General features: G+C 39.7%; 1 protein-coding gene across 1 annotated transcript in view; it reads right to left on the minus strand.

Moving 5' to 3' along the window:
- Window positions 1-1102: 1102 nt before the first annotated feature.
- Window positions 1103-23627, minus strand: part of AKNA (AT-hook transcription factor) — an 865316-nt gene continuing 842791 nt past the window's right edge. The window contains exons 19-21 of the mRNA XM_044058163.1: window positions 21690-21827; window positions 4858-5026; window positions 1103-2572 (exon numbers count right to left, since the gene is read on the minus strand). Of these exons, the coding sequence (XP_043914098.1) occupies window positions 2281-2572; window positions 4858-5026; window positions 21690-21827 (599 nt within the window). The 3' untranslated portion in view covers window positions 1103-2280. The remainder of the gene's footprint in view (window positions 2573-4857; window positions 5027-21689; window positions 21828-23627) is intronic.

The following is a 23627-nucleotide window of genomic DNA, read 5'->3' on the forward strand; positions in this document are numbered from 1 at the left end:
GTATTTTGTTTAACAAACAAGTGCAAACAGTAAACCTTTTGTTACATTTGGTCACCATGGGGGGTCTCTTAGTGTTTGCCCTATTGCAGAAGAAGAAATTGTTTCTCTATTAAAACTTTTACTGTCAGATGAGTAGAAATAGAATTTTTGGAATAGATTCTACCCAAGAAGTTGTTCTATTACCATTGTTAATTAAAGCTCACTGCGACTGACCTTTTATGTATCCTTCTACTATTTTTTTTTCACTCGATGTAAATGTGACAGTTTCTGATTACTTTTTCCTACAGAACTAGAGCTCTCCTACTAGCATTTATTACACTTTGTTTCTTTCTCTAGAGAGTGCGCCACTGGTATACATAACCTGTTGGAGTTCTACATTACTACAGAGCTATAAAACATACTTCTGTAGTTCACCACCAACATACAACTTGTTTTTGTAGCTTTGTCCACTCAGGATGTCACAAACTAACTTTGTCTATAGCAGAAAAACTTCTGCGCTGATATTGCCTGCGACTGCCACAAGTACCAGCTTTGCTCATTACAGGGACACACAAACTATATTGTAACATGATTATTCTGTAGAAAAATAAATGAGTTGATCAATTAGGCTTGTACCTTTCTGGGGAATTAAACAACTGCAAATTTATCTGGCAGTGGGTATAAATATGCGTTTCCATTCATTTTGCTCATTACTTTAACAGCATATTCAAAAGACTTTCATGGAAGATCTTAGGTATAAGGGAACCACTAATTTTCCAAACTAAGGACTCAGGAGCTGTCAGTATCGTAGATTTTGAAAATAAACTTAGGGCAAACATTACAATGGCCTTTAATTAGTGAACCTATAATCTAGCCCCCAAGGTGAGTGCAAAAAATCTCAAAGGTCCCACACAGGTATAAAGGCAAAAGTACAGAGGTGTAGAGGGCAATTACAAAGAGAAGACAACTAATTGCCTGAACAGAGACCCAGCTTTATAGTTCATGTTCCCTATGCCAGTATGCTGGCTATGAAATCGCTATTCATAATAGTAAGGTGATGTCCCACAAGTGTTATGAAGTGAATGAACAACATGACACAAAAGCATAGTTGAGTCTTTCTACGTCCATTTGTGCAATAATTGTTATTCATGGGATAACCAATCATGCAAAACCACTTTCTGACAATATTTTAAACAATTCGCAGTAGCTGCCATTTAACAGAACAAAAATGTTAACCAAGCTTGTTTACATACATTGTAGGGCATCTCAACTACAGTGAATGGAATGCATTTTCACAGGACATCCTAGCCCTTTTGTGCATGGCAACACTTGATCAGCTTTAACTAGTCAATTAAGTGCAAATAAAAATAAATTTAAAAGTGAGGGAGCTGACATTTTCAGAAAGCTCATATCTGAATTTTGAGTTTCATGTGCTATTCTGATCCAAGTCCGTTTCTAACACAGACTGTCTATAAAAATAAATTAAAAAGCATTTGTAGTACAAGTTCAGAAGGAGGTCTGCAAAGCAAATAGCGCAACCACTTCAAGGGAATGCTACAAAGTGTGGTTGTACCTCTAAGCTCCTTCAGACACAAAGGAGGCTAGGAATGAGATACAGTAAACATCTGTGGTACTATCAGTGCCATCTCAGTGGAACACACAATATAATTATAGTACCATTCGTCTTAAAATAAAACATAATATTCTTTGAAGAGATGTGCAAAGTGCATCTGTACTTTAAAACCATTCTAACTCCCATTCCCCAGTCTATAAAATTAATTACTTGTACACAGAAAAAAAGAAAATCCATATTATGGGCCATCACTCCCTGAGAAATATAGTAGACAATGGTTTGTGGGTCTTGTATGGGAGCGGTGAGTCCTTGCATACTCCCAGTAATTACAATCCGATGTTGTACGGTCTTAAATCATGCTGTGATAGCTCAGACAAGAAATAAACAAATGTGGTAGCTCAATACTAGGAAAGCATCCATACTAACAAAATGTTTTGGTTCTGTAACTTCAAAGTGTGAAGATATTACTCATACATTCCTCTCAGGACACACAAGGATCCATTTCTAATCAAAGTTGAGGGCAAAAATTGAACCTTTTACCCTCATCATAGCTGCCTTCTTAGTCGAGTTTGTTGTTCTTTTAAAGGGACCAGAGCAAATTCTGATGGACACTTTCTTGAACATTCAAGTGTTTTCACAAATACTTTCAGGCACCTTTTCCATAATAAATAATTATCTGCTTTTAAACAGAGAAAGACATATTGCCCGTTAGAAATTATGCTCATTTTTCATGATGTACAAGAATCCCTGATGATCTCTGCTGTCTTGAGGTCTGCTGTGAGTGACCTTGCCATTTTCTTTGTAGTTAGCTTCATGCTTTTTGCTGCTTCAATAGCACGGCTCAAGGAGGAGTTGAGGCGGTCAATATTTTCCAAGGACAAGGAACGGTGGTGGTAATGTTTCCTGGAGAGCTTACTGGTTATTTGGGGCTGAAGCTCTACCACTTTGTACCCAGCTGAGTAATAAAACCTGGATTCTGCAGGAGAAGGCACTGAGGTGATGTCTGGTGAAGAGTAGTAACTAAAAAATTGAAAAAAAAAAAAAAAAAGAGAGACATCTTAATATATTCAAAGTAAACAAACTCTTTAGTTATACTAACTAACAGTAATAAAGAGTGCAGTTTTATTTAGCTTATTCTGAGCAGACAGGTAGACTGTCATCTTTTACTCAGCTATGGCCTACAGAAAGAACGCAATCAGATGACAAAATGCAAACATAACAGGATACAAGGTGAAACTACAAAGTTTAAAGACAGATAAGCTAGAACAATAAAGGGAGAACAGTAAGGTGATAAAAGCAGAGACTCTGTTATTATCAGGTGGCTTAATAAATAATGCAGATACAGTAGCTGTGGTTTAAATACACTGAGGTCTATATTTCAAATGAAATCTCTGGAAGTGGTGCTCTACATCAGGCAAATGACTCTTAACCTCATCAGCCTTAAAGATGCATGCAAATGATACCAGACACAAGGAAGAGGACTGGAAAAGGATTACAGAAGTGCGCGTGGAATAAATGGTGGGATGGTCAAAAGGGTGAGTAGTATGTACAAGTGGGAGGGATGTTCAGAAGCGAAAATGACACAGGTGGTCCGGTTGTAGATCTTAGTTTTTCTTAGCATTCTTTCATCTAATTTTACTTTTATTTCTTCCACGGCAATTAATTCTTAATTGTACTATTCAAGCATTTCCAAAAAACTAACCAGTGTGTTACTGCCAACTAAAATGGCATTTGCATGTAATACCACATCTTGCTATATATCTCAGAAATGCAAAATCAGAGATGTGGCACACTTGCTGAGGGTCACCAGGGAGTAGGAGGAGGGGATGTTTATTCTTGTGGTATCATCTAGTATACTAAAAAAGGTGGCATCACAGAAACAAGATGGGTTTTAGTAATTTCTAAGTACCTTTTACTGTGATTGATGTCACAAACAAAAATGTTCCATAAACAGATTTGTAACATGCTAGCTTCTGAACAAAAATACCCCATAAACAGATTTGTAATAGGCTGGCTTTCTTCATATTCAATGTCTGTAATCATATTTTTGTTTACTTTTTTTAATTAATGGAGCCACTCATAGTTCTCCATTCAGTCAGCATTTTTCTGCATATAAGCTGACACCCACATTCTCATTTTTTTTTCTCAACATTCACTCCATGGAAAGTTCTAGAAGACATAAGATACTTCTATGCTCATGGTCTTACATGTTTCAGCAACAAATATTGATGCATAGGCCAGGACTACAGACCCTATTTGTTACTGTTTCTGGAGTTCTGATGCAAAGTTTTGCAATCAGAAAGAGGCTGGTATAACATTTCTGGAGAAAACACCCTTGGCATGTGTTCTAATAATCTGTGCAGTATTGGGCTGGGCCAGATTGTGGAAGGAGAAGGCTATTCATTCCATTCAGGCTTCCAGTACACAGATTCTTCACTATTAGCACTCAACATTTTGAGTGATCATCTGGGCAGATGTCTAAATTACCATCATGATTCAAGCAGTGCACATGTGTAACCTCTCAGTGACAGAGATACAACATAAGTAATCTGCTCTATTTCTCATAATGAAATCATTACATGAATCCTATTCCTTGTGTTTTACTATAGGATACGCGACTCGTTCCGTTCAAGTATGCTGGCTGGACAGAATCTTTTTGCCCTATTTTACACTGATGCTTGTTACTGATCCATTTGATACACCATGGTATTGGTCTACCTACATCAAATGGCAAAAATCACAAGAGTTTTGTTGCATACACTTTTTTCTTCACTGCAGCAAATCACTTGAGAGGGACAAGGCAGAAGTCTTTAAAAATATAATATAAAAATAATCCGGTATACCCCATGCCATCATGTCTGAGAAACAGTAATTATACTTGACATGTCCACACTTAAATCATACAGCTAACCAAATATCAAAGTCTAGTGGTCCTATAAACACTGCCATGGAAACTGCCATCAGACCACAGCAGTCGATCTTTCATCAGTCTAAAAGAGCAAAATAATCAAGCAACTTCAGCTACCAACTACTAGCACATGACAGCTGGCCACGTATCCACTAATAACTGGTCGTTCATCAGTGTCTTTTTGTGACAATCATATAACACAGCTGTAAAACGAACAGCAATGTTCCTGTCTCTCTGACCATTTTTCCTTTCTTATTCTGACATTAAATGTCAAAGCACAATGTTTTACACAACATTCACAGAGCTACAGCTAAGAAATGCTGATGGGAGGCTCGAATCAGCACAGGTACTGAAAATCCATCCCCCGTTAACATTTTCCTCATCTTGTAATCCTTACATGACAGGTGGAGCGTAAGGCACATATTGCACTGGATTGATGCAGCTGATTGCAGGTGCAGGATGTGGAGGAGGAGGCGGCACTGCGACATACACTGTTTCATGATTCCGGGATTTATGATTTGGACCAGAACTTCTTGTTGTGGTATCGCTGGTTTTCTGGCCAGAACCTGCAAGCAATGAAAAGGAAATACATTTTTTGTTAATTAAAATGACCACAATTCAATTTTTTTTAAACAGTAACCACATTACATTAGACTTTTTGAAATAAAATAAAAATGCATTTATGCATCACTTTATGGTGGTGCTGCGGTAGCGTTGTCGCCTCACAGTAAGACTGTCCAGTTCGATTCTCAGCTACAGCGTCTCCTGCGTGGAGACATACGTGAATGGGCATACCTTCGTTGAAGGTTGTGCGTCAGGGCTGGCAACCTGGCACGTAAAAATCTACTGCCAATCATTAGCGGACTGGAGTTCTGCTGTGGCGACCCCTGACTGGGAAAAGCCAAAAGACAACAACTTAATGAAGAATGTTGCACAGTACATAGTAGAGGCAGCTGGTATTACATGACCCTATACCTTGATCCTCCTACAAGATGCCCTGGCTTAATCTTGGTAAAATGACTCCATTATCCCCCTACATTCCCTTCCTCAGTGAGGGTCCTTGTCTACTACAGTGCATGATGCTCTTAGTCCCTGATATGCTACCTTACCCTCACTTACCCTGAGCCTGGACCACCAGCTGCCCTTATGTTACAAACTCAACTCCTCAGACACGTATCTGGCAGCTATATCAGTGTGCAGCCTCTGCCTATCACATAGGCGATCACCATTTCTCTCTCTCTCTGCTTTGTTTTGTGAGAATATCATGTCCACTGATGATCTCCATCTAATAACCTTCATATCTGGTCATGAATTGGTAAAAAGGTGGTACCCTAACTCCACTAATGAGCTTTCTAGTATTACATACAACTTATTCTCTTCCCCTCTACCCCAAAGGGGCAGACAGGTTATCACTGTGCATTTATCCTGGCTTTGCATCAAATACACCATTTATGGACCCTGGTCAGTGGCCACAATGCAGAGAATAATAAGAAACTATCAAGTTTCAGAAAAATGGCTGTTAAATATACATCAGCACATAAACTTAGAACTAAAAATGTGAATAAACGCTTATACTACCAGAAATATTGGAAACTTCTAGTACATTTTTTGAAAGACTGAATTTATAACACCTGGCCAACTTTTTCTTTTTGTAAACTTGGTTACTAAGTTTGCTACATACTTATGTCTGCAACACTAAGATCATGCAAGCTTCTTTCCATGTGTAGCACTTACTGTAAATAGGGTAAATCATTTTTTTCTTCTTGAAAAGTTGTATTTTCAATGCAATTTCACAGCAAGGTTGGCCCCAAAGCTGGAAGATCATCTCCCCCATAGACCACTCGTGAGGCATCAAAATGGACCTGCTTAGTTTGCCTGCTACTACTTTGATTTTCCCCAGAATATGTCACAACTAGAAACTGGTCTGAGGAGATTGCCCATTTCTATCCTCTCATGGCCTCTCTGCAAAGGGGGATAAAATAGAGTTCCTCCTTATTTCTTGATGTACCAGTCTGCAGACATGTTGTCAGTCTGAACTGCAATAGTTGCTAAGGGGAGAGCATCTTAAAATGCCTGCAATGCTAAAAGGACTGCTCATGTCTAGAACATTGATATGCAAGTTGGTCTCTTGGGTGAGCACATGCCTTGGAAAATTCATGCCAAGAAATGTCCCCCTCCCCAGTTCAAAAGCATCTGTGATCACTGTAGCCATTGGGGATGGTAGAACAAAAAGTCTGCCTAGATGAAGATCATCCAATTGTGTCCACCAGTGGATGTGTTGCTTTCAAACTGAGGTGAGCTTGACTAGAAAAGATAGGGGTAGATACAGAATGGACCACTGTACAGCTAGCGTCCATTGGAGAATTTGCATAAAGGAAGAAGTACTATGGCTGCTGCCATGGAACCTAGTACTTGAAGTACTGCCCTTGCCGAAGATGGATGGGCAAGGAGAAGATGAACCTGGCTTTTGATAGCGGAAATGCAACGAGGAGGTAGAGATGCTATTTGTGTTGTCGTATCTAAAACTGAACTGATGAATTACAGGCTCTGGACTGGTGTTAGGTTTGACTAAGCATGGTATATTGTTATACGCAGTGATTTGCAAATCCAGACTAAAAAATGTCCTCATTGTAATTCCCTAAAAAAAAAAAAAACTACTACTTACTGAATTAACCTGATGTAATTTTCATAATGAAAATCTTTTTTTATTTCTGAATTATGTAACATCTATTTGAATTGTGCAATATGGGATTGTACTATACAAAATATGTATTTAACATTTAATTGAAATGTATATTATGGTTTTGTGCTCTTTCTGTACTATGTATTTGTATTTCTCTGGAGCTTTTCTCCCCGGGCTCCTTGTAGCCCAATGGACTATCCTGGAAAACAAACTGCAAATAAATAAATAAAAATCAGGATATGGAAACACTTGGAATTCCTTCAGTCTGAAATGAGCTGCCACTACTGCCATGCATTTCGTAAACACTGTGGGGGCTGTGGTGAGTCCAAAGGGCAGAGCTCTGAATTGCTAATGAATGGCTCCCAGCCAAAAGCCTAAATGTCTTCTGGATCACCTGTCTATTTTGATAGGATAGTATGCATCTTGAAGATCTATAGAGCACATCCAATCATCCTTGTGAAGAAAGAGTAGGATGGACTGGACCGAGACCATTCAGAACTTTGCTTTCTTCATATACTGATCAAACTACTTCGATCCAAAATGGGTCTAAGATCCCCTGTTTTCTTTGGCACTAAAAGAAGCATGAATAAGTTCCAAATTCTATTTGGTCTGGTGGGACCTTTTGGATGACTCGTTTTGTCTAGCAGCTTTGGGATTTCTTGTGCTGCCTTCCTTTGACTGGGTGGAACATCAGTAAGTTTCTTCCCTTTGCAAGATGAAGAAAAAAAAATAGTATGTAATAATCCCTGGATATTATTCTTAGTACCCGTGTGTCTTGTGTTACACTTTCCCAGGTGTCAGTGCAAAGATAATCAACCCCCCCCCCCCAAATGCCCCAAGAGTAGGGCAGTCAGGTAGCACTTCAGGAGTACTGAAAGGGCCTGTCTGAAAAAGAATATCTCAAGCCCTGGTTCTGCGGACCTCCTCTGCCTCTAGGGTGATGTCTACCATTTAAATTTTCTCCTATGCCTGTAGAGGAATTGTCACCATGCAGGTCTTGGAAAGGTCCCTGAGATTTTCAAAACCACATTTTCCTACTGCCTCTCTGATTCCTGGAAAGGAGTTGTTGAGGTGAAAAAACTTGATTCCCATAGCAGACAGAATCTTTCCATCTTGTTTGCTGTGGTAAGTGTCTTTTGCTGATGGCCCAAATAAGAAAGTGCCATTGAATGTGGGATTGCTAAAAGATGTCGCAAGGTTGCACCCAGGCAGGTCTCCTTATAGTAATGCCTGAACTGCTTGTGAGATTCTTTTAGCTGTGTGAGAGCTCAGTCTCATCAATGCATTTGATATGGATAACCCCAGTGGTCAGTTGCGAGGATGTTCTTTTTAAGTCCTCAACAGACATGGACTCCAAGGGTATCTGAAAGCTCTTTGGTCAAATCTGTCTGAAGCCTAGTAAAGTGTGCCAGGTAATTTAGTGCCTCAGGGCAAAGGTTGCAGAGAGAAAGATTAGCCTTCCAAATCTGTTCAATCCTCTGGACTCCCTGTTTGGCAGATGGACAGCAGAGCTCTGCTCCACTATCTCTCTTGGTGGCTGCCACCACCACCATAGCATCAACTGGGACTCCTTTGGTCCAGTGTGGTTCTGTCAGCAGGGCTTAAAATCTGTCAGGTCTTTTGGGAATGGGTTCAATGGTATCCAGCTCCTTCCAAGCTTGAAGGGAAACGAAATCAATAAGTTTGTCTGCTGGGGGGTAACCCAAGACACAGATGAGATAGAAGCAAAAGCCTCCAAAAATAACAATTCTTCTGGGGAGAGGTTCTGGGAAGACCAGCCACCTTTCTGTTTTAGGATTTCTAAAATACCTCCATAAGATGTCATCTGGTGGTGATCTGGAGAACCCCTCTCAATCAAAATCAGTATCCTCCATGACAGACTCCATTGGGGATTCAATGCATCTCCTTTTGCATGTTCTCTTCTGATGTGCTTCCTCCATGGGGTGTTTAGGCGAGTTGCCAGAATAGAGGGGAAGTTCCTCTGATGGAATCGTTTGGACATTTACTGGAACTTGCTGTCCCTATGGACTAGGGAGAAACAGGAGACAACGGTTTTCTTTGGAGAGGAAAAGTCCTTTCCACCACCTAGAAAATCAAATGACCCAGACTGGCTTCAACCTGTCTTCTTGGAACCGAAATTCCCAATGAAATTAAGTCTAGACCTCCCTTGGATCTGTGCCTCAGGAGTGGAACTGGATCTGAATTGCCCAGGGGTGAAGCTCCAAGGGGAAGGATGGGAACTGAGAAAAATCAGCGCCGAACCTATCCTCTCGGATCGAACACTGACATTTTGGCTCCGAGACCCACTCTAATCCAAGGTTATCTGAGCAGAACTATTCAAGGACATAGTTACAGTGGAGGAAGAAGCTTTCCTTGGATCTGACACCAGACACTCATGGATTTCAGATTCTGGGTCTCTGAAACCACTGGAAAGATTGGAGAAAGAGAGAAAATAGTTTTTGACATGGTTGGCATACTCACGGATCTGATAGGAGATGGAGCTGGTAAGCCCCTTATCTGGATTGGAGCTCTGAGAAATTGTCGCCTCATCCTATCCACATCCGCTTCTGCTAAGCTTCTGGTGGACCTAGAAGAAGTGGTGGATGGGGGCCTTCAATGCTTCTTTGGAGTCTGAAGCAATTTAGAAGGCAGGGTGGGGGAAATTGCCTTAACAAATTCTGGAGTAGTACTCTTATATGAAGTGCCTTGCTTCAGATCCAAGGATGGGCTTGGATCTGATTTTCGAGTCTTTGGATCCGACATTTTTCTAGTTTTTAAAGGAAGCTCCAGCAGAGACCTGGGGGACTTTGAAGGGGAGCATTTCCCTTGTTCCACAGAAGCAGACTTGTTAGATTTGGAGGGGGTTTCACCCTGAAGAAGATGTAGTAGGGAGAAGGCCCCTTACAATAAAGCTTGTTGCATCTATCTGCTAAAGCTCATGAATTAAAAGTGGAACAGATCTAACAATTGTAGAGAAATGTCTGTTTGTGATTAAAAGTCAAAAAAAAAAAAAAAAAAAAGTGGAACAGATTTTACAAGCAGTGTCCAAGTGCCCAGCCCAAAGACAGTACATGCACTCCATGTGGGCATCTGAATTTGGGATTTTATGCCCCCAACAAGTGCACTTCTTAAAGCCTGTTGGTTTATCTGACATGTTCACAAGGAAGACCACAAGAATAAACTTGACGATTTTTTTTTTGGTTAGTAGACGGTTAAAGAGAAAGAAAGAGGGATTTAACTACAAACAATGATAATCTTAAGAAATACCCTGTAGTGAAATGGGCAAGCAGATCTAACAACAGTGGTAACAAAGAGTTACTATTTAGACAAAATAGCATGAAATAAGATGTGGAAAGTCCTATGTGTAACAAGAACTAGGAGAGAGAGGACTGATAAACTAATATAAAGTTAAGGGTAAATCATAAATAATGTTTTAAATTCTCAAAAAAAAATCCAACACTTCAGAATGAAACCTGTGTCAGTTCATGATGGTGAGAAATGAGATGGCAGCAATGGGAATAGAATTGGGCATTATGGGTAGAGGGAGGAGTTAGAGAGCTGGATCTGAAGTTTGGCATATGTGATCAGGTCGGATCCAAACCCATACACTGAGGAAGAATGAAAAGGATGGGACATCAGAGTTACTATTTTCAAAATGCATGCAAGTCCATTATATTCGGTCACTGATCTGGCTCATGTCAGATGTAAAAGAGAGAATGGTAAATGCTTTTAACCCTTGATAAAAACTGCTAGCTGAACAAGATGTTGAATCTGGGTGGAATCTTTACTCATTTTAATAGGGTAAACTACATTGGAACAAGTGTCTTTTTTTATAGCAATGGCCAGTGAGCACACTTTGCTCAAGTGATTTGTAACTAGTGACAAAATATTTTACTTATTTGACATTTGTTGAATGGGAAAGTCTGACTGGGTCAGGAACCCAATTTCAGTGGGTCCCCAGACAGAAAAGCTCCACAAAGTAAAAACATTTGACAAAATATAATGTAAAAACATTTGACAAAATACAAGTACAGTGGTCATTGCATTTACATGCAGGTGTATAGCTTATAAAGTTGCAATGTAGCTCTATTGACATATAGGCTGTTGATTTTCATTTACAGCAGTAATTTTGCTAACAAGAAATATAGAGATAACAGGTCAGTTCAGTTAGCTTATCTAATAATTTTTGGTAGGCTGATTGTATTCATTATAAAGAAAGCTATTATAGCTAAAAAGGACACTTACAATGATTTTTTTAGGTAGACCTTTGTAAAAAGAGATTAAAAGAAAGTAAAGGTTAGCTAATGTACATTAATAAGACTAGCAGCTAATTAGAAGAGAGAAATTGGGGAGCTTAATATTTGTGGTTAGGACTTAATAAATCAGGCAGCTGTGTCTTTAAAGTAGGGGAGAGAAAAAAGGATGGTAGGGTAAAGTAGGGCAAAGAGGAAGGAGGAAAGTAAAGAAGAGTTAAAGGAGTGGAAGGTGGGGTGGGGAATGGGTTTTAACACATTTGTGTTAATTTTTTTACACTTCAAGCAAATGTGAATTCTATGAAATGCCACAGATCCAAAAGTGAAGTTTTAGAAAGGACTGTTAATTTTGAAAAATAATACGTATTTAAAATATTTATTCAACTTGACAAGTATATTCTCAGTATCTATCAGCTTAGCACACAAGATTTAATTCTATGAGTCCCACACAATCAACCTGTACCTCTCCCAATTAATACACTCTCCAACCAGACCAAATAAAAATGGTACCTCTGGTATCATCATTGACTGGATCCTAACAACTCCTCCACCACCACCCCCTCCTGCCCCAACCACCACCCCAATCATCAACCTTCCTCCACATCCTTCTGCCTCAAGCCCATCCCCACAAGCACTATAAAAAGACTTTTCCTCAAACTCAAACCCTGTTACAATGCACCTGACAACCTTCCACCTACCTTCCTCAAACAATCTGCAGACAGCAATGTCTATCCCATCTCTATTCTTATAAATAGATCCATACAAGAATCATACGTCCCTTCTATCTGGTGCCATATTTACATCACCCCCCTCTAAAAAGGTGGCAAAAATACTGATACCACCAACTTCAGGCCTATTGCCATCCTTCCCCCTCTTTCTAAAATAATAGCGAAGACAAAACAAGCACAACTCATGGCACACCAAACACTAAACAATCTCCTCTCCCCTACCCAACACAGCTTCCGTCCTGGCCACAGCACCATGACTGGCCTTCTTGAAACTATAAACCTCAAAAGCGACTCGGGCAAGTTCGTATCAACACTATTCCTAGATCTGTCAAAGGCCTTTGGCACCATCTCACACACCCTACTTATATCCCAACTCTCCACCCTAAACCTCTCCCCCACCACTATCGCCTAATTTTCCAGCTACTTGCCCAACTGCCAACAAGCTGTCCAATGGAAAACATCAACCTCCCCCTTCCTTTCCACACCCACAGGTGTCCCACAAGGTTCTGTTCTTGGCCCTCTTCACTTCAACCTGTTCATTAACAACTTTCAACAATCTATCCCAGACTGATCTATCATCCAACATGCAGATGACTCAACAATCATCTGCTCAGCCTTTTCTCCCTCCGAGCTCCTAGCAAAAAGCCAACTAGCCTTCTCCAAAACAGAAACCTGGATGCAGTCTAACCATCTGGCACTAAATGCAAATAAAACCAAACTAATGTGTTTTCCCCTACCAACAACTCCATTGACAAATCCACATTCACCATACAGAGCCAAAACAACACCCTCCTTGAAATTGTTCCCAACACCAAGCTTCTTGGCATCATTACTGATGAAGAACTAAAATATGACACCCACATCCACTCCACAATCAAGAAAATCGACCAAAGGTTATGTCTCCTCTACAGGCACAACCGTTTCCTAAGCCCCTCTACCCGTCAAACTCTTGCATCCACCTTCCTACTTCCCACACTTATGTATGGTGCCTCTCTTCTCACCAATCTCAATTTAGGCCTTCAGTCCAAACATGAATCCTGCTATCACAAGAGCTCCAAATCTGCAACCATTTCAAAAAACTCATCCCACCACTGCCACTCCTTCCTCACCCTCAACTGGCTTGAACTACCCAACTACCTCAGTTACCTACAACTCACCATTGCCCACAAGCTCATCTTTAAACCTGCCAACTGCCCAGTTCTCGCTACTTCCTTAAAACCTTACATTTCCAACCACTCACTCAGATCCAAAAAACCTCAGGTCCAGAAACCTGCACGACCTCCTGGCCATCTACTGCTGTTCCACTCCTTTAGCTAAATAGTGGAGCTCTCTCCCCACACACCTATGCAACCTACCTAACAATAGAAATTTAAAATCTTAGCTAGTCTCTCATCTTTCTTCCAAATGGGAATGCCCTTGCCATGCTACAACTTAACCCCCCCCCCATTCCACCATGCACTGTCTCATCCACCTACCTCTACTATTACTTCATCCCACCTAAAACAACCCCTCCCCTACTAAAAACTAATTTTCTCTCTAATATCTATTGTACTATACTCTCCAATCTCAAATATACTATTACCCTCTCCATACATAATATTTTCCTAACCTACTAATGGCTAGTAGCTACATATTTTGAAATGTTAAACCTACAATTGAGTTTATAACAAAAATATTCACTTTATGTAAATGCTGAAATTTCTGTATTGAATTATATCTTTTCATTTTTGTAACACTGACAAGCCAATTGCAAATATCATGGAGCTTATCTGTAAATGTTTATTTAGCTGTATGAACTATGTCCTTTTTTAACATGTGAAATGTAACTTGCAATTATTGTGGAGCTTTTCTCCCCGGGCCTCCACAGAAAACGGGCTCTTCTTGGCCCAGTGGACTTCCCCGGTCAAACTTAAAAAAAATAAATAAAATAAAATAAATGAGCTGCAAATGAGCTTCAACTTGAGGGACTCAACCCCCTGAACTACAAGCTTCAACTTGTACTCTGGTTTGAGTCTCGCAATCATTTGCCTAGTGTGATGCTCAGCAAAAGTCACCTAGTTGGACAACCTGGTTAACTAAATAAAAAAACATCACCTTCTCATACATGTCATCATGCAGCAAACAGGTGGACAACTGGAAGTTTTAAACCATTAAACTCAGCTATTACATATAGATCCCAGTGTACTTCAAGTTTCTGATGCTTTTTATTTTTGTGCTGTTGTCTGAGCTTTATCTTGCAGTTTGCTTGGGTTTGTCCTTGTGTTTATTTTTTCTTCAGGGCTGTACAGCCATGACGTTAAGTATTGGGTGGGGAGTAGAAAAGGATCCATGTAGGAAAATGAGTTTTTGCTCACAGGGTCCGGGGTTTTATTTTCAATCCTCTTTGATCAATGAGGATGCAGTTGGCAGAGCTAATAGACTTCTCGTAATGGATCTGAAATAACATATTCATCCAACACTTCTATCAAACTAAAATAAAATACAAAAAATCACATCCAGAATATACTAACCACTCAAACATTGACATCAGGTCAGTGTTTATGCCTATGCTTTCATTTGAATGAAAACACTGCATACTGGTCATTTGTACTAATGATGCAAAAATCAGCATTTACCTGTGTGTGTGTGTAGTCTTCAAATATGGCCAATATATTTTTTTTCACTCTAAATACATTCCCTTGGGAAGCAAAGTTATCACTGCAGCACATTTATTGCATGTACAACTGCAGTACATTTATTGTGTGTGTACATAAATCACATAATGCTAATTACCTAGTAAAGGGTCTTCCCACAATGACAGCTGAGTGGCATGTTATCACCACAAGATGAGGGCTGATAGATGACACAATGGGAGGATATTAAAAAAGTGTGCGTGTCTGTAGGTGTGTGTGTGTGTGTGTGTACGTATGGATACACCCACTCACTATACTGCAACATATAAAGAGCACATGATCTAATGATTGAGGGACTGAAATATGAACCTGTTTACTAGCTTGTAACTCAGGTCTGCATCATTATGTTCTACAGCTTTCATTGGCTGAATCATTCATTGAGAAGCTAGCTGAAGTCCTACAGTCACATGAAGCAGGAATACACATGCTACAAACATCCAGAATGCTATGCCTTGAGACAAATTATTATTATAGCTGTAAAATCAACAGGTTAGAATATTTGGATGTTTTCATTGCCTACCGACTACTCCGCATGTATTTATGAAGTTTTCGTTATGTATATTTTTTTATCTTTGCCTTGGCTGGCTGTCAGTCTATTGTTATGAATAACAGACCCGTTTACTGGGTCGCAAAAAGGGATAATGAAAATGTCTGAGCGATCAGCTACTCAAATCACACAAACCTGTTGACAACACAAAAATGAAACACTTTAAAAAGGTGTTTGCATACCATTGTACTCCTACCAATATATGGCACTCACCTTCTTACCCCTGATCTCTAAAAACTACTAACTCCAAAGTCACACAGACACGATGTAAAGAGAAATGGTTGCTTTAAAACCAACTCGCCTTACGTCTTTATTCTGAACTTTGTAAGAAGTTTAAAATACATAATCATTAAAACAATACATAGTCATTAAGTTACCAACTAAAGTCATTGGCATGATGACACACTGACAAAAGTGCGATGTTAGTAAAAATGAAACGGTGCCAGTGATGTAGAGAGAGAAAGCCCTGAAGACAGCCCAAGTGACCAGAGTTTTTATAGCTTAGCTCATGCTGCAGTTTCTATGATGGAGCTTTGGCTGAAGTATGGAAACTCATCAAGATGGGGGGAGCAAGTGTGAGGAAGATGCGGTTGCAAATGTCAGTGTCAGTGAAGGTAGCTTTTGTAGGCACATGTGATGGAGCATGCATGCTGGTTCAGACAGGCAAAGCAAGTGCTCACATCACCACCAGGGGTAAGGAAAGACCATAAATAAAAATGTTTACATTGCCAAGACGCAGGTGATAGTTTAAAGTATCATGGCTTTCTGGATGATGGACCTCTTTGGACTGAATAATATGCAACTGAGGGAAGGCTTGCTGATTGGTAAGCATGGTGGCAAAAAACAATACAAAACATACTAACAAAATGGATATATTCAAAGGCCTAGTGACAAAAAGAATCAATAGTAAAGTGTTGCACTCTGAAAATACCAGTTGGTAAACTTATTAGAGAGGCAAACCAGGCTAAACAACATTTGTCAGAGAGACTAAATTTAATTATGATCTTGTTTCAGTCACTGAAATATTAGACAGATATCCATTTCTGGCCCTATTGTATTTTGAATATACCACAAACAACATGCGAAGCACGACTAGAAGCGTGTTATTTACCCCAGAAACTATGGTAATATCTATCAGCAGGCAATTTAAAATGCAGGATCAATACTCTCTTACATTAAGAATCTAGGCTGCAGTGCAAAAGCTAATAAAACAGAGTGCCTCTATGGCTTCCTATTGAATTGTCAGCACTCGTAATGCCAAGTGCTGACAGGAAAAAATTGAAAATCTAGGAGCAGTGAATCTCAAGCATTGCTCATCTCCTTTAAACAACTTTTTTTTACGGATGACAAGCCTCCCTGCACTCACCAGACTTGGATATACCAAAGTCAGTGATCACCATACCTTGGAAACAAAAAAAAAAAACCCAAAGAATATTCCAAGAAATGGCAGTCTTGGACTTGGTATATGTAAGTCTGTTTTTTACGTTATTCAGTCTCCATGTTTTTGGACTAACTCTAGTGGGTCCCAACATTTCAAGTGGTTACCATACAGATTTCATTCACAGTTGATGGCAAATCATGCTGGAGGCAGAATGCTATCTTTTGTAATGCATGCCATAATTTGTACAGATCAACATTTCATCTATAGATTCAGTTCAAAACGTTCTGTAACTCTACATGCTGTGTTTTTTCACAGGTTTGTAGAGCTTTAATCACATTCTGGGCTTACAGCACTTTTAGAAACCACATGAATAATTAAATATATACTTTTTTTCAGGCATAGAGGTATCCACTGCCTTCTTTAAGTAGGTAATGTTAACATTAATGCTAATTGTCAGTGATAACTTAGTCCAATAATCTGGGAATAACTTCAGACAAAGACATAGCTATCTGGAGAGTTCACTGTGATTTTAAATTTGAATGACTTAATCAACCTCATGGTTAAATTCAACAGAGCTTTTAACTGTTCATCACAAAAAGCCTCAACTGCTAACATAGGTTTGCCACAAGACCCTATAAATTCAAAATCTCTACTCTGCATATCTAAGACAGACCAAATACATGCTGATATTCCCCCTTGTCCATTGCTTGTGCTCAGAAGTCCAGCCTATAACAGACTGAGTAGCAGCAAAAAAAAAAAAAAATTGTACTCCAGCACATGGGTGATATTTTATTAAGACATTCAATAAAAGAAAGCTTGTTTAATAAAACAAAACAGTTAGAAAATAATTTATTTTAATCCATTGTACTTCCAACTTCTTTTTAAATGTTTAATCTGAAATTCAGAATGACCAAAAAATGCTGTCTGGACTTCTGAGTTCTTTTAATTTGGGGACTGCGCAGATTTAAATTACATATTTTGTTTCATATATGGAACTTCAACTGGGCCAAGGAGACTTAAAATAAGTGATTATTAAAGCCATGCATTACTAAGATTCAGCTATACCAAAATTAAGTTGAAAAGAGAATATCTGACAGATAACATGTAGTACAAAATATATTGTTTTGGTATATAAACAAAAAAGAACGGAAGATTCCAATGGTATCACCTGGTGTAACCAATAGTGAAAGCACAGTGCAGTGTATCATGAAACAATTAATTTACTTCTTTGGTCTTTGAAGTATCAAAATAAGGGTAAAACAGAACCTCAACACAATGTGGCCAACCCAATTAACAAACCAAAATAAAAAACCCTGAAAGTTATGTACTTACCACAACAATAGATCTGTGTTGTCCGTCTCCGTCTTGTTCAACCTGTGGGTTATCAGATCTGACATCAGCCAGTTCCTTCAGATTTTGAACTCTCCAGGCACCGACCCCCTTACCACAACCCCCTCACTCCTCAACCTACTCCTCAGGTCAGGTTTGCCTCATGACAACCACCTCCAACATGCACAAAGTATCCCTAACCAAAGAGGATGCAGGACTCCAAACATGAGGAACAGATGACCTCCATTGTCTAGCCATCACAGAAAGAGAAGTTTGTCATATTAACAAATGCAATGACAGAAGATGAGGTTGAACCAGGCGGGGACAGAAAAAACAGATCGATCGTTATAGTAAGTACATAACTTTTGTATCCGATATTGTCTGCTCAGTCTGACTTCAACCAGTGGGACAGAATCACCAGACAAGAAAAATCCATAGGAGGAACTAAGGAAGGATATCCTTCAATACAATGGAGCCAAAGGAAGCCATAGATCTTGTTTTGTATCACATTATAAACTGGATAGTCAAAGTGTGATGACCCATCCATGTAGCAGCTGCACAATCATCATCCACAGATAGTCTAGCAAAGAAAGCTGTAGAAGCAGCCCTAGTAGAATGACCATTAAGTTTGTGTGGAAGAGTCTTACTTTTCAAAGAATATGCAAACAAGATACAGTCTGATAGCCACTTGAAGAACATCACTTTAGACACAGGTGAGCCTACCTGGATTTTGAAAAGGAAACGATTAATTGACTGGGTTTTCTAAAGGCTTTGTACAGTCCAAATAAAATCTCAATTGTGTATGTAGGTCCAAACAATGCAGAAGGTATTAATCTTTATTGAAGACACTGTGAAAAAACAGAGGGAGATGAATAGAACTGTTAAGGTCATTTATGGAAGCTCCCTGAGGCAGAAAAGAAGGGTTCATACAAACAGACACCCTGTCATTATGGAATACCAAATAAAGAGAAGACTCAAGAGCTTGCAACTCAAACCCTCTTGCCGAAGTAACAGCCGCCAATAACAAGGTCTTCCAAGACAAGAGCTTCAAGTTGGAAGTATCTGAAGGCCCAAATGGAGAATCTGAAAAACAAAAGGCAAATTCCAGGGAGGAAATGGATCCTGAACTGGGGGATGGGGCAAAAAGGTATCTTTGAGAGCCCCTTGGAAATCTTGAGGGAAGCCAGAGAAACAATTATACTGGTCAACATAGAAATTAATGATGGCTTCCAAATGCACTTTAATAGTAGAAAAAGTAGAACAACTCAGCAAGAAAATTCAAAAACGGATTCTAAGGGAGCAGAAAAAGGGTCGAGTCCATGAAATTCCTCCTAAAGTAGGAAAGATCTCTATTTACTGGAATACACTTTTCTATTAGACTGTTTCTGCGATGAAGATAAGATGTGAAAGCTTGGCATTGCTGGTCATCAAGGGAAATGGAGATAGAATGCGGTTAACTTGAAGGACTGAAAACTAGAGGGATCCAGATCTGCTGAATGAGAAAAGAAACCCGGAACTGGATCCAATACCAAGGGGGTACTTCAGAAGAGGTAAATGGAAGGGATACCACACCTGACGAAGCCAAAAATGTGCTATGAGGATCACAGTTGCTCTGCAACTGGCTGCCTTCTAAAGAAATTTTACCATCAAAGAAACTGAGGATAAGTGTAAAGAAGCCCCAGGGGGCCAAGTAGATACCAGAGTGTCCCTGACAGACTGTCCCGTAGGGGAAACTAAGGCAAAACAGCTGCAGCACTTGGTGTTGGATGGGGAAGCAAATGGGTCATAACACAGAGTCTCAGCGCCACAAAACATGAGCTGCAACTCTCAGACTTAGGGACCTCTACACCTAATCCTAACATCAAGATTGGAGTAGAGCTGTCCATAGATGAAGTCCCAACAGTGAGAGATTAAACCAAAGCAGGGATTTTAGACCCTGACCGAGAAACTTCTTTGGTGACACCATGGCCCAAAGGTCCTGACGGCCCTGAAGAAGTCTGAGTAAACATGACCAAGAAATGAACCAGAGCCAAACACAACCAAGCCATTGGAAGTGACCCAGTGGATGGGAATGTAGCCGGGAGGAAGCCAGACAAATGGAGCTGAAGGTCTGGAAACCATGCCCATGTCCAAAGGGATAAGGCCTAATTGCATCTATGTCTGCAAAAAACCTTATCAGCTGCTCCAAGACAGAAGTTTTAATGCTGTCCACTGACCTCAATGACCAGATGGATGAAGCCACTGACAAGAGACTAGCAGAGCAGTTTAGATAAGGATGAACCTGTCTGCCAGATTCAAGCCAGAGAGGCTCAGAAGCAGGGTGGGCAAGGTGAAGACTCTAAGGACAGCTCCAACAGTGTGGAAGGACAGAAAGTCCTACATGAAGAAGCCCCTTTAAGTAGAAAGAGACTAGGAAGACTGAGCCAGAGCCTTGCTGGTGTGATCAGCAATAATGAAGATGGACTCCGAGGGATCACAGCTGATAACAATGGGGCACCTGGGGGACCCAAACATCATGGGATCTTCAAGTTTGGTGAGCCCAAAAAAGTAAGACTGGGGACAGAAGCAGAAGAAAACCTCTTCTATCCCTTTCAGAAGATTTGGAGTTGGGTTGGCGGTGCTTCACAGACCCAATCTTCATGGCTGAGGGAAAAGCAGCAGCAGAAAAAGGGATGGCAGGGTGAAGCCCCTTGAGGACCAACTCTGTCAGACATTTGTTAATTGCCTGGATCTAAAACATTTGCAGACAGAACAAGTACTCATGTGCAATGCACCCAAGCAGAAAACAGATTTATCATGTGCATCCTGTGATGGCAATTTGTGCTTGCAGGTGACACACTTCTTAAAGCCTTTGTCTATAAGAGAACAAAACTAAAACGAATAAAAAAAAATGTTATGAAAAATCACAATAGTACTTCTGTGAAAAAATATTGAAACAACACTAACACTAAGCACATTACAACTAATCAATTATGAAGAACACACTAATACAAAAAAAAAAACACAAGCCCACCAAAAGGTGGGAAGCCTATCTACAAAAAACACAAACATACTGAACTACTTGCCTATCTTCCTACTGCACACAAACCTAACTAAACTAATTCTAGGAAAAAGGGTAAGGGAGGCAAAAAGCATTAAATAAAGACAGCAAACTAGATCTGGGGTGGGAGAGTGGTTCTGGGTAAGGGAGGCAGAGCCTCGAGAGTTTGAAGTCTGAAGGAACTGGTCAGTGTCATATCAGAGTCCGATCTGATAACCCACAGGATGAAGCCAGATGGAGCACATAGCATTGAAAGAAATCTCTCAACTAGTTTTAGATTTTACAGCCCTGGAACTGTACAATTAGACCCAAAGGCACAGAAATCTGCATCTCTATGCAAGACCAAAGAGCAAGAAACATGAACATCAGTAAAATTAATAAGGATGTTTCACCTTCTATACTTTTGGAAGGGCAGAGTTCAACCAAAATAATCACTATAAACAAGTTTTGCTGTCACTCAGCAACTCGGCATTCCATAAGCACACTGTTTGGAATAGTAGAAACATGGACCTCTGTATGGTTACTGCTTTCTGTACTCACAAAATGAGACAACAAGGTAAGCAAAACAAGGCAAACAAAAGAAATGGAAATCTTACCATGTCCAAAAGGACTGCCTGTTACTACATGGGTTAGGTACTTTCCAGAGCCATAACACAAAGGACATAATGACTGTCCCTTCTTAGGAGTACTGTGCTTGACGGAAGGGCCATTCTGTTCTTGTGCAGGGCTATCACCTGGATAAAAAATAAATTAGAAAAAAAAATATCAAAAACCTGACCATGTCTACAATTCAACTGTCAAGAACATCTCTCACATCACATACACAATCCACCAGACAGCACTGGCGAAGCCAAGGATTTTCCCCTAAATATGCCATGTCTTCTCCGGACTCCAGTGACACATTCAGCTGTCAATGCAGCAGGTTAAGTACATGGAAATTAGTATCTGAAGCTCATTTTCCCAGCATCAGGAGAAGGAAAAGGAAAGGGGAAAGTACTCCATTAGGGAACTGTTACATGGTGGAGACCAGGAGAATAAAAAAGCCAAATTTGGCATGCACAAGTCAGTTGTCTGAGGGATGGGAATGCAGAGAAACAAAACTTGTCCACTGGGCAGAAGTGAAAGTCATGATCTGTCCCAAGGATGACTATGAAAAACACAATACAGGGGATTCTGAAATCTGGGGATAGCAGCAGACTCCATGCACACAAACGGTTGGTTTATTTCCGTTTTTTTTTTTTTAAATCGGGTACGCTACTGAATAATGAAGGAAGTTAAACCAGCTAAGTCAGAAATAATGTAATATACACTAAGGCATTTAACTAAGATGATGTCATGCTGCTGTAAAAGTACACATGATAAAGTTGAAACAGTCCAAACACATCTACTGGCAAATAAAAGGAAGAATTTTATTTTGGTGTGGACCTGCTGTGTACACTTGGACTGTTTCATTTTTATCTGGTTTTGTGTTTGGTCCCTGGTTATATATATGATAAAGCCTGATCAAATGACCCAACATGGAGAGAACATTGGGAGAACTGCTTTACAGGTACAGCACCAATATGTGCAAGTACAAAACGTTTAGCAGGTGTAAACTCTATGCAAGATTGAAAAAAGCAAAAGAACCTATGCAGGGTGTGCCAGGCTACAGTGTGTAGTCATGACAAGAGCAAAATAACACAGATTTTATTAAAGAATGTTTTAGTATCGGTCACCCCAACTGCTGCTCTGCTGTTTTAAACAACTCATAAAGGCCTACAGTCACTGCATCCCAGGCAGCCAGGGTGTCTCTTCACTTTCAAGCTGGGACGCTGAGCAGCAAAACTTTCCTTTAACTACGTCCAGTGGAGGCATCACGGCACGAAAGTTGGGCTGCACATGCACAATGGGACAAGTCTGTAGCTATAATAAATACACATGCATAATAAAAGAATCTGCCTCACAAACAAGGAAAATAATAAAACAAAAAGATAGTGGTGAGAAACTATACTTCAAACACACATCACTTTTGCTATACCTGCAGAAAGTTAGGAAAAAACACAGTCCCATGCACATATACATGCAAATATATATATATATATATATATATATATATATATATATATATATAACAACGAACAGGTGTTGTACTGAACTTCCATGCAGTACTCAAGGACCTTAGGGTTAGGGCACAGGGCTATCCCCTTACCATGACCCGTGCCCTAACCCTAAGGTCCATGACGATTGCATCATAGTGGAGGACACAGCTTGTTTTTTATGTCCTCCACTGTGCTGTTCAAGTAGTGAACTGTTCTTGTAATAGGAATCCATATATATATATATATATATATATATATATATGTATATCTATATATATATATCTATATATATATATATATATATCTATATATATATATATATATATATATATATATATATATATATATATATATATATAAAAATGTACACACACACACACAAATATACATATATATATATATAAATCTTCTTCTTTTGGCTGCTCCCGTTAGGGGTCACCACAGCAGATCAACTGT

The sequence above is a fragment of the Protopterus annectens genome, chromosome 16.part0 (genome assembly GCF_019279795.1).
Source record: "Protopterus annectens isolate FY-2018-M chromosome 16.part0, PAN1.0, whole genome shotgun sequence".
Lineage (NCBI taxonomy): Eukaryota > Metazoa > Chordata > Ceratodontiformes > Protopteridae > Protopterus > Protopterus annectens.